This window comes from Staurois parvus, unplaced genomic scaffold (genome assembly GCF_062004578.1).
Source record: "Staurois parvus isolate SC_StPar_1 unplaced genomic scaffold, SC_StPar_1.0 ptg000171l, whole genome shotgun sequence".
NCBI lineage: Eukaryota > Metazoa > Chordata > Amphibia > Anura > Ranidae > Staurois > Staurois parvus.
Genome location: NW_028317967.1, coordinates 2,324,914 through 2,346,575, shown reverse-complemented (window position 1 = coordinate 2,346,575; position 21,662 = coordinate 2,324,914). Strand labels below are relative to the sequence as shown.

At 40.4% G+C, this 21,662-nt stretch overlaps 1 protein-coding gene across 1 annotated transcript in view; it reads left to right on the top strand.

Moving 5' to 3' along the window:
• LOC149462699 (uncharacterized) overlaps positions 1 to 21,662 on the top strand; it is a 197,262-nt gene that overhangs the window by 121,133 nt on the left and 54,467 nt on the right. Inside the window, exons 5-6 of the mRNA XM_089676552.1 lie at positions 20,453 to 20,526; positions 20,598 to 20,650. Coding sequence (XP_089532678.1) covers positions 20,453 to 20,526; positions 20,598 to 20,650 — 127 coding nt within the window. The remainder of the gene's footprint in view (positions 1 to 20,452; positions 20,527 to 20,597; positions 20,651 to 21,662) is intronic.

Below are 21,662 nucleotides of genomic sequence, written 5' to 3'. Positions count from 1 at the left end.
AGTCCCCAGAGACGCTTTGGCTAGAATACATTTCTACCATGTCAAAGAAAAAATAATGGCAGCTACTAGAGCTCAGACATCCCTTCCTCAACCCCTTGCCGGAATCAAACTATACGCTGACCAATCTAAAGAAATGCTTAACAACAGGAAGAAATTAATCTTAATCACTAAAGTGCTCCACAATCATGGCATAGGCTATCAGTGGTGCTTCCCCACCAAACTTACCATCAAACGACAGGGCAAGTTCTTTACTATAAGAACCTTGGAAGCAGGCATTGACCTTCTGAAACAATGAAATATATTACCAGTGGCAGAACCTTAATGCACTCCACAACACCCTCAACACATGGAAGGGGATTGGAACTAACAAGGGATCCAGATCCATTACTTTACCTCACCATAGCTCTTCTTTCTTTCCTACACTAATGGCTGGAATGGCTCGGCCCTGTTCTCACATTTGACAGAATGTCACCTTTTTTCCACAATGACTATATGCTACTGTCATGGTTAATTGCTCACCCCAATTAACAGTAGCTAATTTAGCTACCCATTTATCTTGTTTTTTTCACAAGAATTTTTCATACCGTCTTTAATATATAAATACCATGGCACCAACCACTCTCCTGCCCCCCTATCCCCTTTTTCTTCCTCATTACAACAGAATCTGTACAACCTACTAGCAAGCCGCTCAACCTACGGTCACAAAACTTTCACAAATACGCCATTACCTCGCTCGAACTCTTCATAGGCCTCAACAGTGATTACTCCCACACACAGAAACAGAGTACCAGTAGATCTAATACCTCACTTTTAGGGATTCCTAAGCTCTTATCACCTATGGCTCTTAAAATAATATCCCTCAATGTAAGGGGCCTCAACTCCCCCTTCAAGAGATCAAATCTAATCAAGAAGCATGCTTGCTTCAAGCGGACATAATCCTCATCCAGGAAACGCACTTTGCCAACTCAAAAATTCTTAACTTCAACATCAAGCAATTCCCAACCCTTTATATGGCGACCAATTCCAAAAAAAAATATGGCGTTCTGAGAGCAATAAAAAACACTGTGAACTTCTGATTCACCTCAGAATATGCTGACCCCAAGGCCGATTTCACATTCTGACATGCCTAATGAACAACACCCAATATACGTTAGTTAACGCATACGAACCAAACACTGACCAAATAAAATGTTGTAAACACCTACTTGCCAAGATTTTTCAATTCAGGAAAGGAAGCCAAATCATAGGAGGAGACTTTAACATAATTGGAAATACACGTCTAGACTCTTCCTCAGTAAAACGCCCCTTGGCCCACTCCATAAACCAGTTTCTACACACCAATGACCTATATGACATATGGAGATGTCAACACGGAGACCGAGAGAGACTACTCTTACTACTCTCCCTCCCAACGCTCATACTCAAGGATAGATTTTTTTCTCTCCGACAAATGTACTCTGCAAAATATCACCTCTTCCGAAATAGGCACAATTACATGGTCCGATCATGCTCCCATAAGTACCACTGTGGGACACGTGAACAAACATTACCCACCACGTCCATGGAGACCCAACTCCTCCCTGCTGGCTGACCCTACCAATCACAAAACTATTACCGACGCTCATACTCTTTTTTTTTTTTTTACATAAACGACACACCGGATATCTCTATTATTACTCTCTGGGCCACCTACAAAGCCTACATGAGAGGGATGCTCCTAAAAATGAACTCACAAATCCGTACCCAGAGAAGTCATGAGATTGAAGAGGTTTTAGCAAACATCAAAAAGGTTGAAGAACTGAACAAGCTCAACCCCTCCGATACCAACTCATCCTTTCTGGAGCTCAGAAACAAACTTTGCTCATTACTATTCTTTAAATATTGACCTCAACCTACGAAAAACCAAAGCGAAATACTGCTCCCTAGGAAATAAAGCTGGTTCACTGCTAGCCAAAATGGTAAAACACCAACGGCTCAAAACCAAGATAAACTTGATACTACACCCCATCTCCAACGCTCCACTAACTAACCCTCGGGACATTGCTAACATCTTTGCCAACTACTATCAATCTCTCTACAACCTCAAAGATAACACAGCAACATCCCAACCAACTTCCAACTCAATACAACATTTCTTAAAGTCAATATCATTACCATTAGAGATGAGCGAATCGAACATGACGAAGTGGAATTCGTTCCGAAGATTTGGAAAAATTCTATTCGCGACGAATCCGAAGATTAGCAAACTTCGGATGCACGAATCGAATTTTCCCAAAAATGGCGGCGACATGTGTGGCGACGGAGAAAATGGACAGAGAAGATGGGGCGGGGATCTCTGGGAAGGCGCGCAGACAAGGCGCGCTGACCCATAATGCATTCATGACATGTGATCGCATTAGCCAATCAGCAGCCAGCCAGCACTGTGTAATGGTGGAGCTATAAATCGCGGCCATCTTAGAATTCTCCATTAGCCTCCGGTCATTCAAGAGAGACAGACCTGTGTGTATTAAGGGACAGAGTTAGGGCCACAGAGACTTTAGGGCCACAGAATCGTTACTCAGGGACACAGAATCGTTACTCAGGGACACAGAATCGTTACTCAGGGACACAGAATCGTTACTTAGGGCCACAGCTATCAAAGAATCAAAAATTTAAAGTGACATACACCCTTTTTTTTTTTTGGTGGCTGTCGTGCACAGTTGGTGCTGCAGTTTGCCGATTGTGCAAAATAAACTGACTTTCTGCTTCACAACCACTATTGTACGTTCAAAGAGTTAAATCCATTTACACGCCGGCTGGCGGTAATATTTTTTGGGTGATTAGTGCATTCCAGTGACACAAACGTACAGTTTCCAGCCAACGGCAAGCTGCAATTGACCGATTGTGTACAATAAACTGACTTTCTGCTTCACAACCACTATTGTACGTTCAAAGAGTTAAATCCATTTACACGCCGGCTGGCGGTAATATTTTTTGGGTGATTAGTGCATTCCAGTGACAGAAACGTACAGTTTCCAGCCAACGGCAAGCTGCAATTGACCGATTGTGTACAATAAACTGACTTTCTGCTTCACAACCACTATTGTACGTTCAAAGAGTTAGATCCATTTACACGCCGGGTGGCGGTAATATATTTTGGGTGATTAGTGCATTCCAGTGACATAAACGTACAGTTTCCAGCCAACGGCAAGCTGCAATTGACCGATTGTGCTAAATAAACTGACTTTCTGCTTCACAACCACTATTGTACGTTCAAAGAGTTAAATCCATTTACACGCCGGCTGGCGGTAATATTTTTTGGGTGATTAGTGCATTCCAGTGACATAAACGTACAGTTTCCAGCCAACGGCAAGCTGCAATTGACCGATTGTGCTAAATAAACTGACTTTCTGCTTCACAACCACTATTGTACGTTCAAAGAGTTAAATCCATTTACACGCCGGCTGGCGGTAATATTTTTTGGGTGATTAGTGCATTCCAGTGACATAAACGTACAGTTTACAGCCAACGGCAAGCTGCAATTGACCGATTGTGCTAAATAAACTGACTTTCTGCTTCACAACCACTATTGTACGTTCAAAGAGTTAAATCCGGTTTTATTTTTGGGGTGCTTATTGAATTAAAGAGTATGTCAGACAACACGCAGAGGAGTGGCAGAGGAGGCAATGTTTCAGGAGCGAGCAGACGTGGCAGCAGAGGAAGGGGTCGAGGCAGCACTAGTCGCAGCCAGAGGCCAGTGCTCCCGGTGTCATCCAGCGGTCGTGTCTCCACCGACAACCCTGCCGTCATCGATTGGTTGACTCGGTCGTCTTCCTCTTCCCAGGTCACCTCTGACACCTACAGCCAACGGTCGGTGGGTATGTCAGACACAACCGTTAGTTGGCATGGCCCGGGAGCAAGCCCACTGAAATCACGTGTCCTCGACCTGCCCCTGTCCTTTGGTGTTCCCTCACCAAGCGAAGTATCGCATGCTGTGGGCTCAGCCCCACTGTCCATACTGATTCATGGCCCCCTGTACCGGCTCCTCATGAACGTGGTTCAGCGGGTTTGCATCACTTAACGGCAAATCGTTGACAAATGCTGGGACGTTCAGTGTTGTGCGCATTAAGCCAGACACCAAAGGGCAGCACAGACCTTTTATTACTCGCTCAAGCATGGCTGAACAAAACCAGTCTCTACCACAAATTGGACCCAGACCTGCCCAGGGTCTCGTAACTAGATTGCACGGAGGAGTAGAGTCCGTTATCGGAATTAAATAGACAAAACGCCACACCAAAAAGAGTGGCCATTTCCAACACTTATTCCAGAAAGAGGAACAACCCGTTTCATATACGGCCCGTAGACGTTTCACGTCTGCCACATTCAGTCGATTTAAGACGCAAGCTCCACTTCCTGTGGTCTCTGACCGTCGATATACCTTTAAGTTTCAGCTTTGAAGCTATATTCCCTCCGGAGCACTGACACTGGTGCCCTTCTGTCAACATGCCTTTAAGTTTCAGTTTTCAACCATATTCCCCACAGAAGCCAAACTCTTGGGTATCCCAGAAGCTGCTCAGCGGGTCAGGGCAATAAAGCTCCCGGTTCGCAGGTTGTTCCGTCTTATGGATGGAAGTACGACGGTATATGATCTTCTTCGCACCCACGGCATTACCTCATAAAATTTCTGCATTGCATCTGCAATCACAACGCTGACTTCCCGGATCGCCACTCAGCCATTGGACTCTTGATAGTCGTCTCCCCACACTGCTGCTGGGGGGACTTTTTAACCTAAGCCTGTGTATGGCCTTCAATTGAAGCTGCTTCCGCTCCGCCACTCTGCCATTGGACTCTTGATAGTCGTCTCCCCACGCTGCTGCTGGGGGGACTTTTTAACATAGGCCTCTGTATGGCCTTTAATTGAAGCTGCTTACGCTCCGCCACTCTGCCATGGGCCTCTTGGGTATCCCAGAAGCTGCTCAGCGGGTCAGGGCAATAAAGCTCCCGGTTCGCAGGTTGTTCCGTCTTATGGATGGAAGTACGACGGTATATGATCTTCTTCGCACCCACGGCATCACCTCATAGAATCTCTGCATTGCATCTGCAATCACAACGCTGACTTCCCGGATCACCACTCAGCCATTGGACTCTTGATAGTCGTCTCCCCACACTGCTGCTGGGGGGACTTTTTAACCTAGGCCTGTGTATGGCCTTCAATTGAAGCTGCTTCTGCTCCGCCACTCTGCCATTGGACTCTTGATAGTCGTCTCCCCACGCTGCTGCTGGGGGGAATTTTTAACATAGGCCTCTGTATGGCCTTCAATTTTAGCTTGCTTACGCTCCGCCACTCTGCCATGGGCCCCTGTACCGCCTCCTCATGCTGCTGCCAGGCCCGTAATCTGCCATGGGCCCCCGTACCGACTCCTCATGCTGCTGCCAGGCCCGTAATCTGTCATGGGCCCCTGTACCGCCTCCTCATGCTGCTGCCAGGTCCAGAGTGTGTCATGGGTCCCTGTACGGCCTCCCATTGCTGCTGTCTCCATCGCCACACTCTGCCATGTGCCACTTTCAGGTCTCCTCACACTGCTGGTAGGTTCCATTTTGTCATAGGGTGCTGTATGGCCTCCCATTGCTGCTGCCTCCACCGCCACACTGTGGCTCCACACTCTGGTTTTGGCCCCGTGACTGCCCAAATGAGTGAAGTGTGCGGTGATTCTAAGATCGACGGCACTCATCTGCATGTCATACTGACTGACAGTATTATTTCTCTTCCCCAGCAGACTCCAAGGGCATTTAAATTAAAGGTACAGTGTTCTGCACTAATATAAAGGCTCTCTGAAGCCTAGAAACACCCTTTTTATAAGTTAAATTCGCAGCGAATATATTCGGCTCGAAGCGAATTTATTCGGCGAATTCGGCGAATCAGCCGAACCAAATTTTTGAATAATTCGCTCATCTCTAATTACCATCTTTATCTCCAGGTCAATTCCAAGGAATCTCAGCACCATTCTCCCCCAAATAAATTGAAACAATTAAAACTCTACCACTCCACAAATCTCCAGGAGGAGACAGATACTTCAATGAATACTACAAATGTTTTGCCAATATCCTCTCTCCATACCTAACGAACCTATTCAATTATGCCGCAACCTCGTGCTCCTTACCTAACAAAATGCTACAATCTATTATCACAACTAGAGATGAGCGAATTATTCAAAAATTCGATTCGGCTGATTCGCCGAATTTGCGGGAGAAATTTGATTCGATGCGAATTTATTCGCCGCGAATTTAACTTATTAAAAGGGTTTCTAGGCTTCAGAGAGCCTTTATATTAGTGCAGAACACTGTACCTTTAATTTAAATGCCCTTGGAGTCTGCTGGGGAAGAGAAATAATACTGTCAGTCAGTATGACATGCAGATGAGTGCCGTCGATCTTAGAATCACCGCACACTTCACTCATTTGGGCAGTCACGGGGCACGACGAAGGAGAAGAAGAAGAATGAAAAGAAGAAGAAGAAGAATGAAAAGAAGATGAAGAAGAATGAAAAGAAGAAGAAGAAGAATGAAAAGAAGAAGAAGAAGAATGAAAAGAAGAATGAGAAGAAGAATGAAAAGAAGAAGAAGAAGAAGAATGAAAAGAAGAATAAGAAGAAGAATGAAAAGAAGAATGAGAAGAATGAAAAGAAGAAGAAGAAGAATGAAAAGAAGAAGAAGAATGAAAAGAAGAATGAAAAGAAGAAGAAGAAGAATGAAAAGAAGAAGAATGAAAAGAAGAATGAAAAGAAGAAGAAGAATGAAAAGAAGAAGAAGAATGAAAAGAAGAATGAGAAGAAGAATGAAAAGAATGAAAAGAAGAAGAAGAAGAATGAAAAGAAGAAGAAGAAGAATGAAAAGAAGAATGAAAAGAAGAAGAAGAATGAAAAGAAGAAGAAGAATGAAAAGAAGAATGAAAAGAAGAAGAAGAAGAATGAAAAGAAGAAGAAGAAGAATGAAAAGAAGAATGAAAAGAAGAAGAAGAAGAAGAATGAAAAGAAGAAGAAGAAGAAGAATGAAAAGAAGAAGAAGAATGAAAAGAAGAACAAGAAGAAGAATGAAAAGAAGAATGAAAAGAAGAAGAAAAAGAATGAAAAGAAGAAGAAGAATGAAAAGAAGAAGAAGAAGAATGAAAAGAAGAAGAAGAAGAATGAAAAGAAGAATGAAAAGAAGAAGAAGAATGAAAAGAAGAAGAAGAAGAATGAAAAGAAGAAGAAGAAGAATGAAAAGAAGAAGAAGAATGAAAAGAAGAAGAAGAAGAATGAAAAGAAGAATGAAAAGAAGAAGAAGAAGAATGAAAAGAAGAATGAAAAGAAGAAGAAGAATGAAAAGAAGAAGAAGAATGAAAAGAAGAAGAATTAAAGTACAGCAAAAAGTGTATCTGCAGAGAGCTCCGCTATTTCTGACAGTTCTCTGACAGTTCCTTCACATTTACAGCGGTTGAAACATTGTATCTATTTATTTCCGAATAAAAACATCTGTATCCTAAATTGAAACAAATAGATACAATGTTTCAACCGCTGTAAATGAACTGTCAGAACTGTCAGAAATAGCGGAGCTCTCTGCAGTGACACTTTTGCCGGCTGATCGGGAAAAATTTGATTCGTGCACCCGAAGTTTGCTAAAATTCGGATTCGATGCGAATCGAATTTTTCCTGATATTCGAAACGAATTACACTTCGCCAGGTTCGATTCGCTCATCTCTAATCACAACCATCCCTAAACCTGGCAAAGATCCCCAACTCATTCAAAATTACAGACCCATTTCTCTTATTAACACAGACATAAAACTGTTTGCAAAACTAATTGCCCACAGACTACTACCTCTCCTCCCAAATCTGATCCATCTTGACCAAGTTGAATTTATACCAGGATGACAAGCCCCGGACACTACTAGAAGAATAATCTCTCTAATCCTTTGTGTAGAAAATCTAAAAACGCCTTCTCTGCTTTTCTCTTTGGATGCAGAGAAGCCATTTGACCGTATACATTGGGGATTTATGAGGGAAGTTTTACAAAAAGGTGGTATTATTGGTTCGCTACTAAATGCCATAATGTCTCTCTACTCTCATCCATCAGCCAGGGTCTTCAACGAAGGTATACTATCCCAACCTTTCAACATCTCCAACGGAACCAGACAAAGTTGCCCTTTGTCCCCTATAGTTTTCGCCTTGCTTATCGAACCACTAGCAAGCAAATTAAGAGAAGAGTCCCTTTTCACAGGCATATCATGCCAAGGCTCAGAGCACAAAATCAGCCTATTTGCTGTCAATATAATTTTAATGATCTCCCAACCTTCCCAATCCCAACCGTACATTAGTTTTATACTTAACCAATACTCCGAAGTCTCATACTACAAGCTTAACGAAAACAAATCTCTAATACTAAACCTTCACACACCTTTGAAAACCCAATTATGCCTTTCAAAACAATTCCCATTTGTATGGTTCAACCACTCCATTCCCTATCTAGGAATTCATTTGACTGCCTCCACTGCACAGATATTTGATGCCAATTACAAACCACTTCTACAATACCTTACAAAAGAAATTCACTCACTCCGAACATTTGGCCTCTCTAAACTAGGCCAAATTGCGACTCTAAAAATGATTATTTTACCCAAACTTTTATATATTTTCCATACACTCCCTATCCCAGCTCCCAAAACCTTATTTGACAACATTCAAAAACAATTTTCCAAATTTTTATGGAATCGAAGCGTCCTAGATGTGTCACCAACTTTCTAATGTGCCCATTTCAAAGGGGAGGAGCCGGACTCCCACATATATACTCATACTACCTAGCTACATTACTCGATCAAATATACTACTGGTGGCACCGATCTAAAGAATCAGTTTGGTCCCTTATGGAAACAACTATGCTCTTTCCCCTCTACCTACAAAGTATCCTTACTAGATCCTCGATAGAACACACTCGTACCTTCACCAAACACCCATGCATCTTAGCTTCCCTAACAGCATGGTCTACCTTCCTCTCATACCAATTCACAGAAGTCAGTTCAATACCAATACCCATTAACGCCCTACATGCACACATACCCTACCTTAACCTTAACACATGAACAAATTGTAACATTACTAAGATTCTAGACCTACACTCCCCAGAAGGAATATTATCTATCCAAGATATCCAACACAAATCCTCCCTTCCCATTACAGAACACTTTAACTATACGAAGATCATCCACTGTATTCACTCTGAAAAATCCCTCCTACCTCTAATATCCCAACCCCTATACTTCAATACCTATTCCAGACCAAATACCCAGGAAAGGGGATCTCCCTGTTCTACTCTTTGCTCACCAAAATAAAACTTCCGATGAGAACATCTTCTATCCATAATTGGGAAGTAGCTCTCTCCAGATCCTTCCCTGACCAAACATGGAGTAAAACTTTTACCCTGACATACAAATCCTCCCATTGCACCTCACACTGGGAATCTTACCTCAAGATCCTCCACCATTGGTATTTAACTCCAATCCGTCTATCAAAAATATACCCCGCCCAATCCCCACAATGCTGGCGTCAATGTGGAGATTTAGGCTCCCTGCCACATTTACTATGGTTCTGCAAATCGATCCAATCTTTCTGGAATAATGTTTTCAAATTAATCTAACAAGCTCCAATGGCCGCCCAGACCCTGCTCTAGCTTTATTTCACATACCCTTAGACACCATCCCTCCCCAGATCCGTTGCCTAGTAATCCACATTCTATTAGCAGCTAAAAATAATATCACCAGACTATGGAAATCGCTCACATCTCCATCAATCACTATGGTAATTAATTATATAAATTACCAGTGCAATATGGAATGCAGATTCGCTATCGCTAGGCTATCATATCCAAAATGTGCCTACCTTTGGTCTCAATTACCACAGGTTCCTTAAATCTACTGCATTGACAGCTGTTTCTGTTGATGTCCCTTTGTCTTTCTTTTCTTACCCTTCCCCCTCCCTCTATCCCCCCAAGGTTCTTAGTTGTTTTGTAACTGACTGAAACTAATTCAAAACCCAAATCTCTATATATACAACTGTATTCATTGCTATACTGGCTAAATATTGAATATGTTGCTATATACTCGAATATCTGTACAACAAGAACCACTGGGTTCATTTGTCTTTTCTCTGTTATAATAAATGTTATAAAATCTTCATTAAAGATTATTTGAATATAGAAAAAAAGTTAAATCACCCCGCCCCTCATGCTTGCTCATAAAGGCGAACTCATGTGTCAGTCCCACACGCATACGTAAACAGCAAACCACACATGAGGTATCACTGCAAACATCAGATTGAGGGCAGTAATTCTAGAACCAGACATCCTGTGTAAATCTAAAGTAGTAACCTGTAAAGGCTTTTTAAAGCATCGCTTGCAGGTATGTGCAGTTTTAAAGTGTCACATGTTTGGTATCTATTTACTCGATGTAACATCATCTTTTATATTTTACCAAACAATTGGCTATTATATTGTAATTTTGTACATTCAACTTCAAAATGTGTAATAAAATTGCATTTGAAAAACTACTGCGCAAATACCGTGTCGCATAAAAAATTGCACCACTTTATTCTCCAGGGCCTCTGCTTTAAAAGTATATAATGTTTGGGGGTTCTAAGTAATTTTCTAGCAAAAAGTACTGATTTTTACATGTAAACAAAAAGTGTCAGAAAATGCTTGGTCTTGAAGTGGATATAGAAAGGTAAAAGGTCTGGTAAATTATGTTTTTCGATTTTTGGTAGAGTTTTTTCTCAACCACTTGCACTCTAGAAGAGTTACCCCCCTTCCTGACCAGGCCATTTTTTGCTATTTGGTGCTGCGCTATATCAACTGATAATTGCACTTTCATGCAATGCTGTACCAAATGAAATTTATGTCCTTTTTTTTACACAAATAGAGCTTTATTTTGGTGGTATTTGATCACCACTGGGTTTTTTATTTTTTGCGCTGTAAACAAAAAAAGACCACAAATTTTGAAAAAACAATATTTTCTTATTTCTGTTATAAAAAATATTCAATAAACTCACATTACGTCATAAATTTAGGGCAAGATGTATGTTGCTACATGTCTTTGGTAAAAAAAAAATCCCAATAAGTGTATATTAATTGGTTTGTGTGAAAGTTAAAGCGTCTACAAACTATGGTATAGATACTGGAATTTACACCATTTTTTCCTATACGGCGCTAGTTTAAGTGACAATTGCATGATTGTGCAATTCTGTACATAAATAAGATTTATGTATTTTTTAAAACAAATACAGCTTTTTTTTGGTGGTATTCGATCACCTCCGGGTTTTTGCTTTTTACACTATAAACCAAAAAAGACCGAAAATTTTGAAAAAAAAACCTAACGATCGTTTCTTATTTCTGTCATAAAAATATCCAATAAACTCAAACGTCATCATAAATTTAGGGAAAAATGCATTTTTTTACGTCTTTGGTTAAAAAAATCCCAACTGTATATTAATTGGTTTGTGTGAAAGTTATAGCGTCTACAAACTGTTATAGATACTGGCATTAACACAGCTTTTACTTTCTGACTGCCTATCACATATTTTGAGGTGCTAAAATGCCAGGGAAGAACAAACACCCCCAAATGACCCCTTTTTGGAAAGAAGACACCCTAAACTATCATCTGAGAGGCATGTTGAGTCCATAGAATTCCTTGGAGTGTCTACTTTCTAAAAAGGGGTCATTTGGGGGGGAGTTTTTTGACATTTCAGGGCCCTTAATTCATCTGATCTCACCAAGATTGGTGTGATCAGATGCTTTCCCAATTTCAAAATGGCGCTGTTTATATCATGGGAAACCAAAGTAATGAAATGCTCGTAGCTTCCAGTTTCTTAGACTATAGAGATGATTGGCGCCATTCCGGTCTCCAGTCAGCTCTATGGTCAGCTGGCAAAAACACCTGCTGCATTCTCAGGTTCCCTCGATGGCACGGGACTGCCAAAGAAAGCCATAGAAGGCAGCGGGAGGGGGTCCTCCCGCTTCTTGTAAATGCAATCTTGTGGCTAATTAGCCACTAGGATTGCTTTTACATGAAAGCCGATTGCTGGCTGAAAAAAACGATACCAGGATGATGCCTGCAGCTGCAGGCATCATTCTGGAGTAACCACTCAAATTCCAGTGAAGTACCAATATGTCGCTGGTCCTTGTTGGGTACATATGCTATGTTTTTTTTTTTTATGCAGCCTGTGGACTGAATGAAAAAAAAAGAGAAGAAATCTCTGCCAGAAAAAATGTGTGGTATGCCCACCATTAGAATATACTGTGCTGCATACACCCACTTCTAATGGTGGCATACATGAAACGTTCTTTTTTTTTTGTTCAGCCCTTTGGATTCCTAACAATTCTTCTGTCAGTTATGGCTGCAATTTTTCTTGGTCTATCTGACCTTGGCTTGGTATCAAGAAATCCCTGAACTTTCCACTTCTTAATAGGTGATTTAACAGTACTGATTGGTATATTCAAGGCTTTGGACATGTTTTTATGTCCTTTTACATCTTTATAAAGTTCCATTACCTTGTTACGCAGGATTTTTGACAGTTCTTTTCTGATCCCCATGGCTCAGTATCTAGCCTAGTCAGTGCTTCCACGTAAGAGCTAACAAACTCATTGACTATTTATACACTGACACTTAAATATGTGTATATCCACCTACCCCCAAAATATCTCAAAAAGTCACACTTTCTCCCCAGAAAGTAATACAATATTATAACCTTTTTGAATTTACATAAACATATTCATATTCAAATACCATAAAAATAAAATAAAATTAAAATAAAAATCAAAACATCCAATAAAAAGTGTCCCAATAAACAAAAAATTGTCCCAATAAAAAATTGTCCCAATAAAAACAAAAATAGTGAAAATAGTGTCCAAAAAAATGTCCCAATGTTCAAACTTTATCATCCAGTAGGAAGAAATCCTATTTCATCCCGCGGTACCTCAAAAAAACAAATTTAAATAATCTAGTGCATTACCTTTATAAATAATATTTATAAATAATATATACACTCCGTGCAAAAACACAAAACACAAAAACTGTGCAAAAACTGTATATATATCTCTTTCGTGCACAAAAAGATTAACTGTGATCACTCTGTGAGCACTGCAATACTGTGTATCCACCAACACCAATAGTATTTAGATACTATTACCCTCTGTAACAATATACCAGCATCCAATGAGATCTTCCAATTTGCTCCAAAGAAATTATTCCAAGGTCCTCAAAAGACAAGAAGGGTCTCAAGGCTCATATTCAAGGTATAGGTAAGAAATTTTAATAGCCACTTACATTGAAATATCATAAATCCAGCTCCCAACATGTTTCTTGTGTGAGTTCTATCAAACAAATGCGATAAGCCATGTGTTGACAACCCACAAAATGGCCGCGGCGACACTTCCGGTCTGCGTGCGTGCGTCACGACGTCACACCCTTTAAAAGGGTGTGACGTCGTGACGCACGCACGCAGACCGGAAGTGTCGCCGCGGCCATTTTGTGGGTTGTCAACACATGGCTTATCGCATTTGTTTGATAGAACTCACACAAGAAACATGTTGGGAGCTGGATTTATGATATTTTAATGTAAGTGGCTATTAAAATTTCTTACCTATACCTTGAATATGAGCCTTGAGACCCTTCTTGTCTTTTGAGGACCTTGGAATAATTTCTTTGGAGCAAATTGGAAGATCTCATTGGATGCTGGTATATTGTTACAGAGGGTAATAGTATCTAAATACTATTGGTGTTGGTGGATACACAGTATTGCAGTGCTCACAGAGTGATCACAGTTAATCTTTTTGTGCACGAAAGAGATATATATACAGTTTTTGCACAGTTTTTGTGTTTTGTGTTTTTGCACGGAGTGTATATATTATTTATAAATATTATTTATAAAGGTAATGTACTAGATTATTTAAATTTGTTTTTTTGAGGTACCGCGGGATGAAATAGGATTTCTTCCTACTGGATGATAAAGTTTGAACATTGGGACATTTTTTTGGACACTATTTTCACTATTTTTGTTTTTATTGGGACAATTTTTTATTGGGACAATTTTTTGTTTATTGGGACACTTTTTATTGGATGTTTTGATTTTTATTTTAATTTTATTTTATTTTTATGGTATTTGAATATGAATATGTTTATGTAAATTCAAAAAGGTTATAATATTATACACTGACACTAATTGCAATTTAAAAAGCCACAGATGTGGGACTTTAATTGGCATTTTAACCCGTGTGTGTCACCTTGTGTGTCTGTACCAAGGCCAAGCATTCCAGGGTATGTAAACTTTTGATCATGGGCATTTGGGTAATTTCTGTTATCATTATGATTTAAAAAGGAGCCAAACAACTATTTGATAATAAATGGCTTTATATAATCATCATCCTTTGATAAAAGAGCATTTTTTGGGATGATCAGTCATTTTTTCAATATCAATGCCAAAATTTCACAATTTCTGCCAGGGTATGCAAACTTTTGAGCACAAATGTATATATGCCAAAGCATAGGGGCAATCCACCCACTGGCCAGCCTAGACCCCCATGCTTCGGCATATATGTTCTTTTTTAACTGCGGATAAAAAATCTCATCCAACAGCGCTGCACACACCCTGTTGCTGTCAGAGTAAACAGATCAGTGCTGCAACTAAATGGCATTCATGCAAAGAAAACAGCATTGGTTAATAAAACAGTAATTCAATAAAACGACAACTATCTTTGTTTTTTTTTATTTATATCTTTTTTTTTTTACTTTATTTGTTGGGGTTTTTTTAACTTTATTTTTTTAAACTAATATCCAGATGCTAGGGTCTCTCAAAATGCGACTACAGTTTCCTGGCTACCTAACATCTTTCAAGACCCGGTGTATAGATCTGACCTAGACTGTACCGTGCTGTACCCCATACTAATAGTCCACTAGTGTGTGGAAGCAGTCCTTGAGATAGAGACCAGGTTAGCCAGGATGGACAAAAAAAAACAGGTGCTACAGACTTTTTTGGGGTGACTTTTGGGTTGGGGTACCAGGAATGGCATCGGGAAAATGCCTCTCATGCAGCTGGCTCACTGCATCTGGGTTGGGGGTTTGGACTACATCACCTTCTGGATACAAAAGGGCCGTGATGATCTCTTCCTGGAATTTTTAGAAGGATCCAGTTCGTCCGGTTGCTTTGTAAAGCACAAAATCATTGTATAGAGCCAATTTAAATAAATAAACAGTACTTAGTTTCCCGAAAAGCCGGACGCTGGTACAAAATAGTTTTGTACCAGTGTCTAGCTTTTCAGGAAACTAAGTACAGCTTCATCATCTGGACGTTGAAGTCCACCCCACCCATGTTAAGGTTATAGTCGTGGACACAGAGGGGCTTCTTAACACCAGTTGCCATGGAAATTTGGATGGTTGTGTCCGCGTGAATGGAAGACAGGACGAAAACATCCCGTTTGTCCTTCCACTTCACTGCGAGCAATTCATCATTTTTCACGCAGGCTTTTTCACCCTTTCTAAGACTGGTATTTACAAGCTGTTGGGGGAAGCCCCGACGATTAGGTCGCACGGTGCCAATTTCAAGATTGTATAAATAATGTCTAGTGATCACGCTTGTATAAAAATTGTCTATGTACAAGTGGTACCCCATATGGAAAAAGGGTGACACCAAGTCCCAAACTATCTTGCCACTGCTCCCCTTGTAGTCTTGGCATCCGGGGAGCTCCACATGACTATCTTTTCCCTCCTAAATCTGAAAATTACATGTATAGCCTATTGCCCTCTCACAGGTCTTATACATTCTGACCTCATATCTGGCACGCTTGCTGGGGAGAAATTGTTTGAATGGAAGGTGGCCAGAAAAATTAATGAGGGACACAGATGGTTTGCTGGGGTGTATAGATATCTGCAAATTTTTGGTTAAGGTGATTTACGAGGGGCCAAATTCAGGGTCACCTTGAGGACGACAGGGTGTATTGTCGTTGAAATGCATAAATCACATTATATTTTCATATCTATGCCTTGGCCATGGCAGCAGAGAATACGGACATATGATGAATCGGGTCTGTGGACCAATACAATCGCAATTAATTTAATTTTAGGTATGATCATGTTGAAGCTTAGGCCCCCAAAAAATTTACATTCGGAAACCGTAATAGGTTTCCATGCAAATGGTCTGACAAGGTTTAAATTTGGGTTGGCGGCAATATACTGTTCATATAAATTGCTTTGATCTACAATCAATGCATACAGATCTTCTGTGAAAAACATCTCCAAAAATCAAGAGGGAGTAGTTAAATTTGCTGTTTCCACCTGAATTCCAGGTTGGGCAGTGAATGGGGGAAGTATGGGTGCTGCAGAAGTTGTGGGCTGCCAATCAGGATTTGCAAGCACATCTGGAAGGACACTAGGGGCTCTACGGGCCTGTGTAAGAATTCTTGGTGTCTGTGGGACACTACTTGTGCTCGCCATCACACCAGCTTGTACTGCACTTATGTGACTCGCCACATCACCAAGTGAAACTGCAGTGCTGGTATGTATAAAACCAGGATGTACTAGGCCGCTGGTGCTCACCAGTTCACCAAAAGGTTGAGCGGCACTAGTACTGGCACTCTGCTGCATATGAGAATCATCATGCAATTGTAACATCTCAGCAACCTGGGAACAGGGTCGGGTACGCCTGACCTTAGCAGGGACCTCTACTCCATCGTCTGAGCTATCTGTCAGGGTGCCACTGCTGTCTGCAGGTTCGTATTCTGAGGCATATTCTGTCAGTGAGGCTTCCCCTTCGCATCTCATCTGACATGCTCAGAATCCTGTAGGCCTCTTCACTAGAGTACCTTTTGATTGACATTGTGGCCACTAAATGTATAGGTACCTAGTGTGACTCATGGGGAAAAAGAGCACCTGGCTGTGAGGTACTGCTTGAACTGCTAAAAAAATGTACCTGCAAGTGCTAACAGAGATCAGGGCTGATTCTGCGAACACTGCGGTTTTGTGTGCAATGTATCAAGTGACAGTGACCTACTGACACTACACTTGCTGGGGAGAAGGGGGAGGGTTAAGTGTAGGGGCTAAATGCAGGTGCTGGGCCTGATCCCGCTAATGTTGCATTTTTGGGGACACTATACTAATGTGAACATTGGTATAGTGCTGATCTGATCAAAGATATTTATCCGTTGAGACACTATACTAGCAATGGAGGTTTATTGTGTATGTGAGTGTGTTCCTGGCAATCAAGGGGTCAAATGTGATGACTGGTGTAGTGGCAGGCAATCTGACGCTATCTGGGAGGGGCACTAAGTGACGCTAACGCTATCTGAAGTCACCGGTGACACTAATACAATGATCAGTAAAAAAATCTGTACACTGTACTAAAGACACTGGTGACAGGGCAGTGAAGGGATTAACTGGGGGGCAATCAGGGGGTTAAATGTGACCTATATGTATTTTTACTGTAAAAGTGTGCTGTTTTTACTCACGTGGGTCTGCTTTCCTCTCTCTCTGGGACAGAATGTGCTCAGAGAGAGAATATTGCATCATTTCCTCCCAGAACGAGAGAACCGCCTTGCATTATCCAGCAGACACCACTGTAAAATTGTTGCTTAGATTTGGGAATTCTGTATGGCAGTAATGGCAATCTAGAAAGCTGGGAGAAAGTCACTGTAGCACAAGAAACCTAACGAGGGGTGGGGCATTCAATTCAAATTGGGCTTTTCATTTTACAGGTATAAAAAGGGATGATAGCGTGGTGGTACTACATGCAGTAGTAAGTGACAAGTGTGTCCTATTACTGATAGGAGGCGCACATGTTGCGGCCCAGGCTAGAGACCACTAATCAAGATGGCAGACAACAGTGTTAGTGCGTGCATGGAACAGAGTGTGGTGATGAAGTTTCTTTCTGATAATGGCATGCAATGCCAAGCTGCAGTTTCTAAAGCGAGCAACATCCTCTTTTGTATTAAAAGGTATAGACTCCAGAGAGAGAGATATCATTTTACCCCTGTATAAATCATTAGTAAGACCTCTTCTGGCATATGCAGTTCAATTTTGGGCACCGATTCACAAAAAGAACATTGGGGAACTGGAGAAAGTACAGAGAAGGGCAAGTAAACTGATAAGAGGCATGGAGGAGCTCAGCTATGAGGAAAGATTAGAGGAACTGAATGTATTCTCTCTTGAGAAGAGGAGATTAAGAGGGGATATGATCAACATGTATAGATACATCAGCGGTTCATATAGTGAACGCGGTGTAGAGTTATTCACCCTGGGGTCATCACAGAGGACAAGGGGGCACTCCTTCCATCTGGAGAAAATGAAATTTAATCTCCAAATACGGAAAGGTTTCTTCACAGAGCTGTGAAAAAGTGGAATAGACTCTCTCAATAGTTGGTTCTGGCCAGCTCAGTGGATTGCTTTAAAAAAGGCCTGGATTGTTTTTTAGATACACAGAATGTAACTGGATACTAATATTGATAGGTATAGTTGTTCCAGGGAATATCCGCTTGCCTCTCGGGGGATCAGGAAGGAATTTTTTCCACTGCATGAGCAAATTGGATCATGCCTTGCTGGGGTTTTTGCTTTCCTCTGGATCAACTCTGGGTGTAGGATTATAACTTTTTTTTTTTTATGGTTGATCTGGATGGACATTTGTCTTTTTTCAGCCACACTAACTATGCAATATCATTACGAAACCTGGGCACATCATTTCACTTCGGAATCAAAATGAGCATCAAAGCAATGGAAGCATGCAGACTCACCACCACCAAAAAAATTTTGATCAATTGCGTCTGCAGGTAAAGTGATGGCAAGTGTTTCAGCACTGATGACAAAGTTAAGCAGGAGGTCCTAGGATGGTTCAGGCGTACTGACAGATCTTTCTATGCTGAAGCTTTCCAGGCATTAATTAAACTCTGGGATAAGTGTATGAATGTAGGAGGGGAGTATGTCAAAATCTAAATGCAGTTTCCACTCCTTGAAATTTGTTCTTTTATTATATAAACTCAAAAGTCCCGGTTTGACTTGAATGCCCCTGTGTTTAGAGACACCGTGTGGCACTAGCAATGCAGTAGTCAGCACTCCTCAGTTCTCTTTTGCAAGGAAGAAACAGATAGAATCTGCTCCAACTTGTGTGCACTATTATCCATGGCACAGAACAACAGAGATCTGACTAAACGAGTTAACAAGAAGTCCCTCAACTAGAGGTTTCTCTTACCAATCTCTTCCTTCCCAGACTGTGCTGCAGAACATTCCTACTTTTTCTGTTGAACAAAATGTACTTAATTTCCTCTATAAATATCAAAAATCTAATATTTTATCAGGGTACAATTCACCCTGTACTGCGACACAGCGCAAGAATACATCATATAATAATGCAGCACAATTATACAATAATTTATATTCACTCTGTGGTGTGATGTCTGACATGTATTGAGAGGCAAAAAGGTCCCTGAGCTCCCACATCATTTATGACATTGCTGTACCACATTCTTCCTTCTGATGCCACATACTTTGTAGGCTGGTTTATGTCTCCCTTTTTCAGTAGTTATCCCAGAGAGGTAAACTGTGATGGCTATTTTGGGACAGTTTGAAGTACATTCTTGCAAGATGCTTAGAATGGATTATCCACTAGTGGCAGAAAACATTCGGACACGTAATAGGTGAAAATATCAGTTTTACGGAGTGAAACAGTTCTGCTGTCCACCTACACAATAGGTAGCATAGCAAATGTCTCTGTGGTAACTACATTGAATTGTTACCACAAAAGAATTAGAAGTAGTAAATCACTCTAGATGTGTGTTCTGGTGACAACTGTCTGAGAGGACATTTCCCTCACTTTGGAGGAATTTCTTTGTATTTTGTCTACAGGACAGGAAGCAGAGGAAGTGAAGAAACTGATGGGGTTTTAAAAATTTCCTACTGCATACATAATCAAAACAATGTTTTGGCTATAGATATGCAGTACTTTAAAAAATTGAACATGTTCCTATATATCTAAATACAACTAGCCAGTAGGTATATCTGTGGTGTATAAGGTAAATCATATGAGTTGTTAAGATACTTTTGTTATAGAGGTCAAGAATTTAGAAACTGATGTCAGATGCACAGCTGTTACCACTTTCTTTGGATTACTCAGGGAATCATGTACTGGATCTATAAATTGGGAACCATTAAAGTTAATGCAAGAAGTGCCAGAAATGCTATACAATTAGCAGTGCACTTTCAGTTTAACACACGCTTTGTACAAGGTTAATTTTGTGTTTTGTCAGTATATAATTACTTTTATACCCGTGCACAAAGAACAGCAAAGAAATATATTTTTTCTGTTTTCTCCAATGTTTAAATTATTATTTGAGCATTGCTTTTGGAATATGTATAATTCTGTATGAATTATTAACACAAAGTGTAAAACTGTACATGCTGCATTATTTTCCTAGGAACCATTAATTAATGATGCAAATGAAAAGAGCGCATTTCCAGCAACAAGGTTGCACCATCAAGTTCAATTAAGGTACTACAAGTGCACATCTTGCAAAGTACATATATATGTATTATTTTTCACTACTTGTCCATATTTTTTAGGTTGGCCGTTCCACAAAAACAAATTCCTCGGAAGATAGGTATCAAGGAAACAGGTAAACATTGTAAATTGTTTAAATAATATTCTAATAACAAAAATATTTCTAATAACATTTTGCTTGCTTTTTTTCTCAAATTCCTTGTGATAATTCAATGTGAAGTGAATACAAGTAGGCAAGGGAAATTTCTTACAGGGCCCGGGAGGGAATGATGTTGGTGATATAGGGCAACAACCCTGTTACCCAGTGCAGCAATGTCTATGTGGACTTACTATGGAACCGAACAAGAAAGCTCTTGGAGCACCTCAAGGAAGCACCTGCCTTTTGCTCACTTTTTGCAGCTTGTAAATTAAAAATCACTTTTTGTGGCAATTGCTGTCATTCAGTGTCCAGTTAGTGGTAGGACGAATCCACTTTCCTACCACATATCCACAAATGTCCAACTCCCTGTAGTTTTGCTTTTCTCCCTGAAAATGCAATAATCTTCCTGCAAATATACAGCTCTCAGATTTGTCAGATGAGAAGCAGGTCTCATAGCCTTCCCTCTACTAACCTGCAATCATCATGGAACTCCCACTAGTAATCTGCAGTTCTCATAACACTGTGTGATAATGTGAAGGCTCATAACTCTCCCCCTTGTAATGTGCAACTCTTCTGTCAGGTAACATGTACAACCCCTGGTAAAAGGTATGGAAACACTACTCCTGGAAAATGTTCATTCAATTGTTTAATTGTGTAGAAAAAAAAAAACTATTCTCATTTAACATTCCAACCTTCTGGCATTAAAAAACACTTAAAAAAAAAAAGAAAAAAGAAAGAAAACTGTAGTCGACTGCAACTATTTTTGCAGATCAAGCGAAAGAAAAAAATATGGAATCACTCAATTCTGAGGAAAATATTATGGAATCACCATATACTTTGCAGTTCTAAAACAAACATCTGCATCAGATTACATCTGCTAATTAGTTTGCAGGTAAAAAAAAAAAAGAGTGCTTGCACACCTTGGTGAGCTGTTGCACCAAACTGATTGACATGAATCATGGCTCCAACACAAGAGATGTTAGTTGAA